The following is a 14179-nucleotide window of genomic DNA, read 5'->3' as shown; positions in this document are numbered from 1 at the left end:
CTCAGCGGCCATGGCTCACGGGCCCAGCCGCTCCGCGGCATGTGGGATCTTCCCGGACCGGGGCACGAACCCGTGTCCCCTGCATCGGCAGGCGGACTCTCAACCACTGCGCCACCAGGGAAGCCCTCTTTTACTGATTTTTAATTTAACTCCATTGTGGTCAGAGAACACACTTTGTATGACTTGCATCCTTTAACTTAATATTGAGACTTGTTACATGATCCAGATATGGTCTATCATGATATTCAATGTGCGCTTGTAAAGAATGTTTTCTGTTGTTATTGGGTCGAGTGTTGTATAGATGTCAATTAGGTCAAATATATTATTTGTGTTATTCAAATTTTCCATATTCTTATTTTCTTTTTGGTCTATCCATTATTGAGAAAGATATTTAAGTCTCTGACTAAAATTATGGATTTGTCTATTTCTCAAGTCATTTTTTTCTTCATGTATTTTGAATGTTACTAAAATGCACATATCTTTAGGATTGTTATGTCCTCATGATTAATTAGCCACATTATTATGAAATGGCCCTCTTTACCTCTGTTAATATTCTTTCCTTTGCAGTGTACGTTCTCTGATAATAATACAGTCACTCTAGCTTTTTAAAAAATAATGTTAACATAGTATATCTTTCCCCATCTTTTATGTTTCACCTATTTGTGTTTTTATATTTAAAATGGATTATCTATAAGCAGCATATGGTTGAGTCTTTAAAAAAGATTTTTTTCCATTCTACCAATCTCAGCCTTTTAATTGGGTTGCTGTGAGACCATTGACTTTAATATGACTACTGATACAGTTCTGTTCAAAACTACCATCTTGCTATTTTTTGTCCCAACTCTGCCTGTTATCCAATGTCTGGAAACTGCTGTTTCCCATATTTTGACCATTTTTTGAGTCATTCATGTAAGAGGGTAAATCCACTCTGTTACTTCATTATTGCTGGAAGTAGAAGTCCTCTATGTTTTGTTTTTCATACTGACTTGTTATTTATATTTGGACATTTGTTATTATATATACGGACATTAGTCTTGTCTTTATACATGTGACAAATATGTTCCTCCAGTTTATCAACATTCTTTTAATTTTATTTATGGTGATTTTTTTTTCATAAAGAAATTTTTAATTTTGATGTCAGATCTTTCTCTTCCTTTGGGTTTTTATGTCATGTATGACTGCCCTGTATTTTCTTCTAAATTGTCATGTTTTAAAAGAAGAAAAATAACCCCTCAGTATGAATAAGTTTTATTTTTAACATCAAGTTTATTAATTATAAACGTAATACATGCACATGGTAAAAAACAAGTAAAACAGAAGGCTATAGATGAAAATGAAAAGTTCCTTTTGTGTTCTCCCAGTACCCCTGCTTGCCAACTTCCTCTTGCCAGAGGTAACTTCTGTTAGCAATTTCTTGTATATATCCTTCCTTACATACTCTGGACACATACATACACATGCATATTTATCCTTTTGTACACAAGCAGGACACACACACACACGCACACACACGCGCGCACACACACACACACACGCACACACACACACACACACACACACAGGGTTCTGCAATTTTTCATTTAACGTTATATCTTTTGAGTCCTTAACGTGACTGAATTTTATCAGATGTTCACCAGACTGACAGAGGGACCAGGGCAGTCAGAGAACACAGTAAGGAAAGTGCACAGAAAAGGGTATATTCACCTCTGTAAAGCCAACACTTAGCACAAAACCTGGCACATAATAAATCCTCAATAAATAAGTGTTAAATAACTAAAGGGAAAGAAGAACTTGAGAAAACTGGAAACAAATTGCTACCTTGACCATTCTTCTCAGGCCAAACCGGGTCTCTGAGAGTTACCACCTCCCAGGGCAGCAGGGAACAATACCTGATGATAGATGAGGACATGGAGAGCTGGACCTCTCGCCTGCAATAACTTTCCACTGTGTGTCTCTTCCCCCACTAGATTCACCACCTCCAGCACACACATTTAGTTCAAATGCACAGTTCACACTGACTACACAGTCTGGGGGCTCAAGGACTACACAGCTCAACTATAAACACACTCATACATACAGCTACCATTAATCAGTACCTACTGTGGGATAGGCACCATGCTGGGAACAACAGCCCTGCAAGGTTAATGTCAATTTACCCCCATTTTATAGATTAGAAAACTGAGGCTCCAAGAATCCAAGTGACTTATTCAGGGTCACACAGCTAGTAAGTAGCTTCCAGAGACAGCTCTACACCTTAATCAGGTCAGCCTGCTTTTCTGTCAGTCCTACAGGCTCTGTGCTATTTTCCTTGCCTGGCACTCCCTTTCTCCACTTGTCTCATCTAGTGTTTTGTGGAAGCCAGGCAGAGATAGAAACATGGGGTTGTGCAGGATCCATGCTAGGCTATGGAATACACTGTGAGGGATGAGTAGTGAGTCAGTCATAAGAGTCTATGAACAAGAACAAACACATAGGGGAGGTATTAAAAGTTCAGAAAGGGAGTGGAGCCTGGGAACTGGAGAGCACCCTCAGGAGCCTAGGATATGAATATTGTGGCAGCTCAAGAAACTCTAATGCAAGTATTTCTCTCTCCCTAGGTGCTTCTGGTGAGCTGCTCACAAACATAGCCCTTTTGCCTGCAGTCTTATAGCCACTGGCCAGTATATCTCCCCGCATCTTAATCCTATTCATTCTCAATGCCCACATTAAGTCTCACCTCGATGAAGCCTTTACCTATTAACCCAACTCATTCCTCTCACTTTCTTTTGTGAATTACAGTTTTACTTAAAATCAGCACCATAATATATAACATGTGTTTGTCCACCCTCTTGTTCTTTAATTATTTCAGGAATCTTGTCTCTTTAAGTGGACTCCTTCACATGTCTTTTTTTCTATTGTTTCCCTGCCCTGTCTGAGTATTGAGAAACCTGGCTGGATGCTAGTCCCAACTCTCCCACTGAGCTGTGTGACTTGGAGCTTGTCACAACTTCTCTGAGCCTCATCTTCCGACCTTGGAAGGTTTTTGTAAAAACACAGTAAACATTTTAACACAATATAAGAATGTAAGGTATTATTGCTGAAGACATTTCAACTAAGGTGCTTCCACCTTTTACATCCTATTTAGTGGATGGGTCTATGTAAGAAATAGCAATCACTGCTGCTTGTTTCACACGAGCGTCCTCAGCAAAGGTTAACAGGTTTAGAACAAGAATACTGCACAACTGTTAGAGATGGTGCCAGACAGAGGAGGTCTATATGCAGCTGATTCAGGGGCTCTCCTTGGAAGCTACCAGGTGATTCCAGGCTTGCTCATTTTTAAAGCTTCTATTTTTCTGAATGTTTCTTCATGTAAATGATCCGTATCAATGCTATGAAAAATGAAAAGAATCTTGTGTCAAGTCAAGCCAACAGATGCCTTCAGTACCTTTCTTTCCTGTTCTTAAGGATAAGATTCCTATTCACACTTGCACCACACCACCACTCAGTTACTTCATCCACTCCAGTTATCTACCTTCTCCCTCAGCCTTAACTCCCTTCCTCGGATCTCAAAAGAGAAAATGCTTAACTTCCTCTTGAACTCTCACTCCTATCCCTCCCTGCAATTGTCCAAGGCCCTGCTCCATGAGTCCATCTGTCCCTGATCCTGTATCTATATCCTCTCCCTCTCTATGGGCTCCTTTCTCTCAGCTTACAAATTTGCCTATCCTAAAAAAACAAGACAAAAAAGAAAACGAACAATCCCTCCCCAGCCTACAACCCCACATTTCTTCTCCTTTTCACAAAAATCTTGAAAAAGTAGTCTCCACTCCTTCTCCACTTCTTTATCTTCCATCTTCTCAAGTCACTGCAATCTGGTTTCCAGCCCCATCACACCACTAAACGGCCCCTGACAAGGTCACCTATGGCCTCCTAATTGGAAAATCCAAAGGACACTTTGCAGTACTCATCATTTTGGAAATCGCTGCTGCATTTGACACTGTTGAGCAATTCCTCCTTGAAACTCACTTCTTCCATAGCTTCCAGGACACCTTTCTCTCTTGGCTTTCTCCATGGGTTTTCCTTTCCATACCCACCTCTTAAAAGTTGGTACTGCCCAGGTCTAATTCCCAAGAGATGTTCCTCAGAGGTTCTTCTCTTCTCATTCTCCCTAGAGGATCTCATCCATTGCCATGGCTTCAGCTATCACCTCCAGGGAACACTCCTATATCCAACTGTTACCTACTAGAAAACTTCCCACAGTGTCCTGCAGGCACTTCAAACTCCACATGTGTATCCCTGATTAAAACGTATTGACTACAAAAGAAGGTATAAACTCTTTCAAGTGTGTAGTGAGGTAGTTTTTAGTTTTTAATAGATAGAAGCTAATCTTTATCTAGCAAAGTGAAATGAGTAGCCCTGCTAGTTATGCAATTGTAGGGTAAGTAGTATAACAGGAACTTTAGAATTTTTTGAGTGACTTAGCAAAAGCTGTCTTACCTCCTGACATGTATAACTCACTGCTGGAGAAGAGGCAGGTCAATATGCTTAGGAAGCCTGGAGGTCTTCCGGGAGTTAAGAGACCACCTACTTTCAACCCCTTCTTTCCAAATTTCGAATTAGGAACATGTGTCAGGGTGATCTAGGGGGCTTTATCCAAGGCCCAGTGCCTGGGTAAGGCACCAAGGCACCAAAAATAAAATATCTTGAAGAAAGAAGAAGGCTTAAGTGGGGCTCCTGACTCAACTCAGGGGCGTACATCATTGTGGGCAAGGACTGGCTTCACGCATACATACCTGTGGCTGATTCAAAGAGCTCTTCTAGACCCAGACACTCTGACACATATGGTACTTTAGAGAACAATGACTGCACATTTGGGTGTGGACTAAAATATATGTAACCTCGGAGTCCAAGTATAACGGCACTGCAGGGCTGGGAGGGATCCACACCAGCTAGGGTATCACCATCCAGTCACCAAGCTTCTGTGGGACTGGGTAGGATCATCGGTTCTCAAGATGAGCCCCACGTGGCAGTAAGAAACAGCAGTAGCAGTGGACGGATTCTCCAACCAGCTTTGGAAGCAAAACTGGCTCCATCTTTGGAACCAGTTTTGGAAAGGTGAGGAAAGGCCCCCAAATGTACTACTACTCAGATATGTGAAAGAAAAGGGTAACAACTGAACTCGAACCCAGAATTCTGCAAACAGATCTTACTAATCACACATGGCATACAAGGCCTTGCCTACCCCCTCAGTCTCATTTCTTGACACATTCTGCTTTGCACTTTATGCTCTAACAATAGCGAACTTCCTAGAGGTTTCCCACCTCTATCCCCCTCAAGTACCACAAAACATGCTGCTTATTGTCTACCTTTGCTCATGCTATCTCCTGAGCATGGACTACCCTTCTCCATCCTTACCCCCATTTCCCTGGCTATAGTCCCGAGACTCAACTCAGGTGGCCCTTCCTCCAGGAATCTTTCCCCGAGCCTCCTGGGCTGGGTGAGTTGTCTCCTGCCATGGTTCCCTTAAGGTTTCATGATTACCCTACTGCATTCATAAGTTTATGTGCCTGTCTCTACCACTAGGTTCACTGGTCCCTAAAGAGTACGAATCACGTCTCTCATCTTACTCATTCTTGTCTCCCAGCACCTGGCACATTTGCTTAGCACATAGCAGATATTCAGCAAGTGCTTGTAGAATGAGTGAAGGTGAGCATTTGTCACTCTGAGGCCACAACCTCCTTTTACCCCCTCAATCTTCTGAAGGTCTAGATACCTAGTCTTTATTGAACTGTCTCCTTGCCTTGCCCCCAGATGCTCTAAATTAATAACTGGTTTCCTATATGCATTTACTAAACGCAAAGCACTGAACTAGAAAGTTTATGGGGAAAATACAATGAGGAATAAGATTCAGACCTCATACTGAAGGAGCTCTTAGAAAACAACCTTCTTCCTTCAACCTTTCCAATTCTCAGACAAGACTCCCCTTTTAGGAGGCTCTCCTGGATTTATCCCCTCTCTAGCCCCCCACCACATTAAATGATCAACAGTTTCCTCTCACTTTACTTGGGCAAGTATATATTTCTATTGATTTCAGTGTTATCTGTCTTATATACACTCTAATGTTCAAAATTTATTTGAGGTCAGTGAATGGTGTCTACTCTGTGTGTGCGTGTGTCCTTCATTTTGTATTTTGAGCCACTACTGCACACTGCTATCAACTTGTAGATTGACAAATTACAAGGGTTTGAAGGCTGGCCTGAAAACACAATGGAAGCACATTGGTTAAAAGACAAAGGGTGAGAGAAACAGGAAACGGTGCAACAATTTACAATAAAAAATAAATAATGGCATCACAAAATAATTTCTCTGTGATGTCGTTTAGGACCTTTGCTGAAGCTTACACACCACAGGGTGCTACCACATTAAATTACTCTATATTTAAAGAAACATTAGGATTGATTGTTGAGTTTATTTCAACCTACTGAAAATACAGACTCCAGTCACCCTTTCCTGAGAAAGACACCAGGGAGGTCCCTAAACCCCGGAGGCTTATTATGTTGTGAATAATTCCCTCTTCCTGGGCAGTAATTGCCACAGTCTCGAGTCTAACAGACTTCACTTTGCTAGTAGAGAACCAGCTTCTGTTTCAGCCAGACTTGTAATCAGGCCTTTATGCTGTTTTCATTTACGCTTCAATCCATCAAATTGGCTTTGGAATGTGGAATTTTTGCACTCAGCCGTTATTTTCCATTATGTGTTCCAGTTCTGAATGCCAGACATAAATGGCCATTTGGCCACTGGTTAGCCGCCAACAGAGCAGAGCTATATCCTAATTAAGAATTACTTTGTGTGTTATGCCAGCCTGCTGAGCTGGCAGGTGAACGTTGACCCGAAAGGGTGAAGACCTCCACTTTCTGTAACTGTAATTCTGCAACAGCTTCATCCCCCTGAGTCTTGAAGACTCTCAACATGTAAACATCAAGCCCTCTGGCAGGTATTAGAAGAAGAAAGGGAAAGGGTCTAACATTTATGGAGTACCTCCTATGTGCCAGGGGCTGCACATTCATAATTAACGTCTCACTTCATGCAATCCCATGCTAACACCAGGTAGTCAGGTACTACTCATGTTCGCCCCATTTTATAGACAAGGATACTCAAGTTCAGGGAGGTTAAGTAAGTAAGCACGGTCATATAGCTAGTAGATGCTAGACCTAGTATTTAAGCCAGACCTAGCAGAATGTGGATCTGATGCTCTTTTTCCTACACCCTGTTGCTTTTCTTAGCAATGGTATCCAGCACCTACCTGTTCCCTACCTCTCTCCTTGTCCCTGTGTCCAAGGAAGAGGCCTACTGGTAATTTCACTTACTTTGATATTTTGCCTAGGCATGGACATCCCTCAGTTTTTCTTCTCTTTTCTCACTGCAATGACTATGATCAAACCCAACGTGCCTGTCCTGACCCCCTCTCTCCCACTTCCCCCACCACAGTAACTTACTAGAACGTTTGTAGTTTACATATTGGATGAATCAGTGCATCACACAGCATTTGAACTCCAAAATCCTTAAGGTCATTTCCACTTAAGTCTAGCAACGTTAGGTTCTCATTTCTGTTGAGGACAGAGGCGAGGGCTCCACAGCATGCATCTGTGAGATGACATTCTGCTAGCCTATGGGGGATTGGGGATTCAAGAAAGAAACCGGTTTTACCAAGTTCCACAGTGACCCTCCATCCTCCATTTCATATACAGCCTGGAACAAGAGCCCAGGGTACAAAGAGTCTCTGTGCACTTACCACAAGGTCTGTAGCTTGCAGGAGGGGTGTTTCAGCCCTTCACACAGCACCTGCATGCCCTCGTCCCCTAAGGCATTGTCACTGAGGTCAAGAACTCGGAGGTGTTCATTGGTGTACAGTGCATTGCACAAATCCTGACAACACTCTCCAGTCAGGTGACAGGTCCACAGTCTGCCAGGAAGTAAGGTAGATAAGGTTGGCATCATTTCATCTGCATTGGGTCACTTTAGGTATTAGGATTACCCACTAGAGAAACACATTAGAAATCAGAGTGGCGGGCGTCCCTGGTGGTGCAGTGGTTAAGAATACGTCAGCCAATGCAGGGGACAAGGGCTCGAGCCCTGGTCCGGGAGGATCCCACATGCCGCGGAGCAACTAGGCCCGTGCGCCACAACTACTGAGCCTGTGCTCTAGATCCCACGAGCTACAACTACTGGGCCTGCATGCCGCAACTACTGAAGCCCGCACGCCTAGAGCCCGTGCTCCACAACAAGAGAAGCCACTGCAATGAGAAGCCTGTGCACCACAACCAAGAGTAGCCCCCACTTGCCACCACTGGAGAAAGCCCGTGCAGCAACGAAGTCCCAAAGCAGCCAAAAATAAATAAATAAATAAGTAAGTAGATTTATTTTTAAAAGAAAAGAGGGCTTCCCTGGTGGCACAGTGGTTGAGAGTCCGCCTGCCGATGCAGGGGACACGGGTTCGTGCCCCAGTCTGGGAGGATCCCACGTGCCACGGGGCGGCTAGGCCCGTGAGCCATGGCCGCCGAGCCTGCGTGTCCGGAGCCTGTGCTCCGCAGCGGGAGGGGCCACAACAGTGAGAGGCCCACGTACCACAAAAAAAAAAAAAAAGAAAAGAAAACCAGAGTGTCATGTAAAAAATATCCCTTGGGCCAGGGCCAAACAGAGATTATGGAGGGGGAAGATTTATTCCCCCTAAATTATCTGGGTCTTCATTTATTGTTTCCTCAGAGATTATATCACGAGGCCAGAAAAAAGCACTTAATTTTGGGAGTTGCTGAAACATCAAGGAACTCTGCCTGTGGCTATTGTCCACGATACTTACGCCAGATCCTTTAACTGACAGTCAGGCTGTTTTAATCCTTTACACAGCAATTTCAGTCCCAAATCTTCAATTTTGTTATTAATGAGAAGCAGCCTTGTCAGGCTCCGGGTAGAGCTCAGGACTTGGGCGAGGGACTCACAACAAGCTGCAGAGAGGGAACATTCGGAAAGCCTGGAGGGATGGGGACACCAAGGTGGCTGTTAACCATGGCAGCAGGGAGTCCCACCAAACCTCAAATGCCAGTGCCCAAAAGAAGGACAAGGACAAGCAGACACTTACACAAGATTCTCGATTATATCATTTGCATGCCGCAGACCTTCACAGAGATGCTGTACTCCTGTGTCCCCCAGGGCATTGGCAAACACAAACAGCTCTTTTAAAGTCTGACTCACTTGCAAGAAAGAAGAGAGCTCCACACAGCTAGCATCTGTTAGGTAACATGTGCTCAAGCTACCCAGAGACAAAGAAGAAAAATCAGCCACTGCTGTCATTTAGCTTCCCGGGAATGTTCTCCCAGCCTCCCCATTTAGCTAAGTCCTAGCCATCCTTCAAGTTCCAGCACCTGGCTCACCACTTACACAGAGCCTCCTCCCTTTCCCTGGGCTCATCTGGCATTTCTAAATGATTCTACAGTGTTTGGCACTTGATTACACGTTGAACTGTGTTGCTCTCTAACTGTTTCATATCTGTGTGTCCTTAAGGGCAGCCCTGTCACTTGTAGTCCTTCTGATAACTCCATCCACATCTAGCCCAGTGTTGGGTACATAGTAGTATTCTTTACAGAGTTAATATTTAATTAGCATCACTCCTGTAAACACACAGGATGGTAGTATACTGGAAAGAGCATGGGGTATGGAGATAGATTTTGGAGTCACATCCTGACTATACCACTTTTTAATGGTGTGACCTTGGACAAGTCACTTTTCCCCCCAATCCTCAAAGTTTCCTCATCTGTACAATGGGGTAAGAAAACCCACCCTATATAGTTATTTCAAGAGTGAATTACGTGAAATAACTTCTGGCAAGCACCAAGCATAGATGCTGGCACACAGCAGGCATTTAACAAGTTAAACAGTTATAAGATGATGCCAGATAGTTGTAAAAAACTTACTCTAGCTTCTCTACTTTACAGTTGGAATGTCTGAGACCCTCACAAAGATACTTCACCCCTGTGTCCCCCAGGGGATTTTCACTCAGGTCCAGCTCAGTGAGGCTTGGATTGCAAATGAGAACAGAGGCAAGATATCTGCAAACAGTCTCTGAGCTTCCAGGGAGAAAGCTAGCACACAACCTGGAGAGAAAGAAAGATGAACAGACACAGAATTGGCCACTTTATCATCCTACTCCCTACCCGCAAAATATCATGAGCAAAGAAAATACAGGCTCACCCATATGAGACCCCCCCAACCCTGAATATGTCACAACCCCCTTTTACCCATGAGAGGGACTTGTACGTTGCTCCCACAACACTGTGTCCCCCAATGAGAACTCAAAACACGTTGACTGCCCCCCAAAAGAAAAGAATTGGGAGGAAATATCAACACGACCTAATCTCATTTTAATTCCCTGCATGGATTTTAGCACTCTATCTCATATCTTCTTTCGAATCACAGGGGAAAATGCTATAATCATCCTTAATACAGTTTACAGTCAAAAGATCTTTCCTTTCCTTTTCTTTTATCTATAAGTTCATTACTAATTAATTTGCCATCCTTTGAGAGACCCAGCTCATCACCATCATCCATATAACATTTTTTCTTTGACACAAAGAGTGGTTTTTACTGACCTTCCCGTCTTCTCAATCTTTGTTTCTCCATATTAGGTAGTCCAATTCCCTGAACTATTTCCCATCAACTTTCTCTTCCATCACTTTCAAGAATTTCTACGATATACATTACAACCTCTGAGTCTTCAATTTTCTCTTGAGTTACCAGGCTCCAAACTCAGTCTTGAAGGGGGCTCATAAGGACATCACGTATCTATATTTCCCCAACTTGGAAATTTTAAATGGAGGTATTTTGCCAAAAAAATGAGTTTCAAAGTGGATTTAGAAAGCTTTAGTGCTAAAGAGCTTTTACTTTAGAAAACCCCACATATATGTTGTGATTGTTAATTTTATGTGTCAAGTAGTTGGCTAGGTCATGGTACCAGATATTTGGTCAAACATTATTCTAGATGTTTCTGTGAAGGTACTTTTTAGATGAAATTAACATTTAAATCAGTACACTTTGAGTAAAGTAAACTACCCTCCATAATGTGGGTGAGCCTCATCCAATCAGTTGAAAGTTTAACAGAGAAAGACCGACCTCCCAGGAAGAAGATGGAGTTCTGCCAGCGGACTGCCTTTTGACTTGAACTGCAACACTGCCTCTTCCCTGTGTCTCCAGTCTGCTGGCCTACCCTGCAGATACTGTACTTGACAGCTGCCATAATCCGCGTGAGCCAATTCCTTAAAATAAATCTCTCTATATATTTATACACATTTTTTTGGTTCTGTTTCTCTGGAGAAACCTGACTAATACATATATGGTAAATTTTTTATTATGGTCACCACATGGACTTTGAAGTCAGACACATCTGGGTTTCTACTTGTGCCTTTGCCATGTTATTTAGCCTTTTGAACTTGGGTTTCTGTTTCCTCATCTGCTAAAATGGGGATAGTAACCTGAATCTCTCAGAGCTGTTGTGCGCATTAAAGGAAATCATGTATACAAAGCACTCAGCAGAATGCTTAGCACAAAGTAATTGCTCAGTAAGTGTGGGTTTTCATTATTGTCATTAACGTTATTGCCACTTTTATTCTTCCTCTCCATGACTCCTTGAAATGTGTTTTGATCATACAACATCCATCTTGAGCTGCATTATTTTTAACTTTTTTCTTGCAGTATGGAAACTAATAGTGACAACTTACTTGAGCTTCTGTACTTTGCAATTTGGATCTTTTAAGCCTTCACAGAGCAATTTCAAAGCTGAAGCTTCCAGTTTTGTTTCACTAAATTCCAGCTCAGTGAGCCACTGATTGGTGCTGAGAACAGCTGCTAGCGCACCACAAGAAGCAGGAGAGATAAGGCATCGGTACAACCTTCAGAGAACAGAAGAATGACCTCATTACCTTATTCATGCTCTCCCCCAAAACAAAAGAAATTGACAAAAAAATTACATGAACACAGACAACAAATTCTCCTGCTCAGTTACCTCAATGTCTGTAAGATACAGTTTGGTTGTTTTAATCCTTCACACAGAAGCTTCATTCCGGAATCTTCCAGGGTATTCTTCACAAATTCCAAATCTGTCAGATATTGGTTGGTTTCAAATACTAAGGCGAGGTCTCTGCCATAAGAAGCTGTGAGGTGGCAGAAAATCAGTCTGTGTGGAGAAAAAGGCATTTCAGAGAAGAAAACAGAACTCTCTTTAAAGGTACCTGTTTGTCCCTTACTGATGTAATGAATTATTTAAATTCATTCAATAATTAATTTATCAGATGCTTACCACTGTGCTAGACGCTGAAAACACAGAAATAATTAAGATCCAGACCCTGCCCTCAAGGAATGCCCAGTTAATGGGGAAAAAATTAGAGAATCATAGATTATAATACAGCGTGAAAAGTAGTGCGAGTGGTATGCACAAGATATCATGGGGACACAGAAAGGTGGCACAATTCAGCCTAGCTTGAGGTGGGGTTTGGAGGATCAAGAAATATTTGTAAGAAGAACCACTACTTGAGTGTTGTTCTGAAAGGGTGATAAAAATTGAACAGGACTTAGATGGATGAGGAGAATGGGAGTGGGGAGAGCAGGAGGCGCTGAGGGACAATCCACTCATGCAGCAGCCTGAGTGAAAGCCAGGAGGCAAGAGATGGGATGCTTCATCTGAGAAACTGCCAATTATTTGCTATGGCCTACTTTAAAACACTGGAAGATATATATCAAACTGCTAACAATGGTTATCTTCCACGTTGAAGGGAAGGGTTGGATTACAGGGAGACATTTACTTTCTAGATATTTAGAAATTGCTTACAGTGATCAGAAGTTATCAGGAAAAAAAATATCTTAAAAATCTGAAAAACATAATACATGTTTACTATAAATAATTTTTACAATAGAGAAAAATATAAAGAATAAAGTTTTTTAGGGCTTCTCTGGTGGCGCAGTGGTTGGGAGTCCACCTGCCGATGCAGGGGACACGGGTTTGTGCCCCGGTCCGGGAGGATCCCACGTGCCGCGGAGCGGCTGGGCCCATGAGCCATGGCCACTGGGCCTACGTGTCCGGAGCCTGTGCTCCGCAACGGAAGAGGCCACAACAGTGAGAGGCCCGCATACCGCAAAAAAAAAATAAAATAAAGTTTTTTTGAGAAAGTTCTGTATTTCTACCACCCAAAGATAACCACTGAAGATTTTTAATGCATGCATACATATAGCATCATATGTTCTCTGTAACAAGTGAAATCACAGAAAGATTTTAAAAGACGAAAACTTTTTCCCAACTTCCCCTCCAACTCCACCCCCCAGAGGTCCCCAGCGTTGAGAGTCTGATGTGTATGCTCCCACTCCTTTCTCCAAGATCATAGAAACATATGCAAACACACACACAGGATTTGTACGTTTTACAAAAACAGGACCATAGAAAACATTACTACTTTACATGCGCTTTGCCATTCAGTCCTCATCTTAGGCCCATAGGTAAAAACTGAAATTTAATTATAGCACAAGGTCATACAGTAAGTGGCAAAGTAGTACTCAACCTGAGGGCTGTCTGGTTTATCCTCTAGGCCTGGAAAAACCATTAGAAGTTTAAAGAGACATGGTCAGATCCCTCTGATGCCAGGGTAGGGCAGGAAACAAACCTGGGGTCAGAGGGCTGCAGTGGTCCAGGGAATAAATTGCCCAGGGGGAGGCGGGGAAGGGCTGGAGGCAGAGAAATTCAAGACACGTTTTGGGAGAAATTCAAGACACGATATGGCCAGGATTTATTACCACTTAGGGTGATGGGGATGAGGCTGTACTCTGGCTCCACCTTCTTCCTCCACAGGGTAGTGGAGGCCACTGAGGAATGGGGGCTGTTTCCGGTTCTAGAATATTCCACCTGTAGGAAGGGCAGGCCCACCGAGTGGGACAAACTATTATGGTGGTGGGGGGGGTGTTTGAGACTTTTTGTACTTGATTACAAGCGCTTCACATTCTTGGTTCTGAATCTTTTCTGACCACTCCTGTTTCTTCCCGCCTGCAAAGACTTTCAACAGCGTAGGGGGTTCCCTTATGTCGGTGGAGGGGGGCAGGAATCTTCCTCACGCACCCCACCCACCCCCACTGTTTCTGGAAGTTGGAACAGTCCCAAGGTGAACGT

At 43.0% G+C, this 14179-nt stretch overlaps 1 protein-coding gene across 12 annotated transcripts in view; it reads right to left on the bottom strand.

Annotated features, from left to right (window-relative positions):
- Positions 1–1232: 1232 nt before the first annotated feature.
- LOC116747827 (NACHT, LRR and PYD domains-containing protein 12) overlaps positions 1233–14179 on the bottom strand; it is a 51433-nt gene continuing 38486 nt past the window's right edge. For 8 of the 12 annotated variants that reach the window (XM_032620364.1, XM_032620360.1, XM_032620366.1 and 5 more), the window contains 8 exons: positions 12032–12202; positions 11748–11918; positions 9948–10127; positions 9116–9286; positions 8837–9007; positions 7772–7942; positions 7476–7646; positions 1233–3368 (listed from right to left, as the gene is read on the bottom strand). In XM_032620364.1, the coding sequence (XP_032476255.1) occupies positions 3287–3368; positions 7476–7646; positions 7772–7942; positions 8837–9007; positions 9116–9286; positions 9948–10127; positions 11748–11918; positions 12032–12202 (1288 nt within the window). In that variant the 3' untranslated portion in view covers positions 1233–3286. The remainder of the gene's footprint in view (positions 3369–7475; positions 7647–7771; positions 7943–8836; positions 9008–9115; positions 9287–9947; positions 10128–11747; positions 11919–12031; positions 12203–14179) is intronic. The other 4 variants (XM_032620368.1, XM_032620369.1, XM_032620367.1 and 1 more) reach the window with 3 other exon arrangements.

Source organism: Phocoena sinus, chromosome X, assembly GCF_008692025.1.
Source record: "Phocoena sinus isolate mPhoSin1 chromosome X, mPhoSin1.pri, whole genome shotgun sequence".
Lineage (NCBI taxonomy): Eukaryota > Metazoa > Chordata > Mammalia > Artiodactyla > Phocoenidae > Phocoena > Phocoena sinus.
The sequence above is the reverse complement of the archived record's forward strand: the minus strand, read 5'-3'. Positions and strand labels throughout refer to the sequence as shown.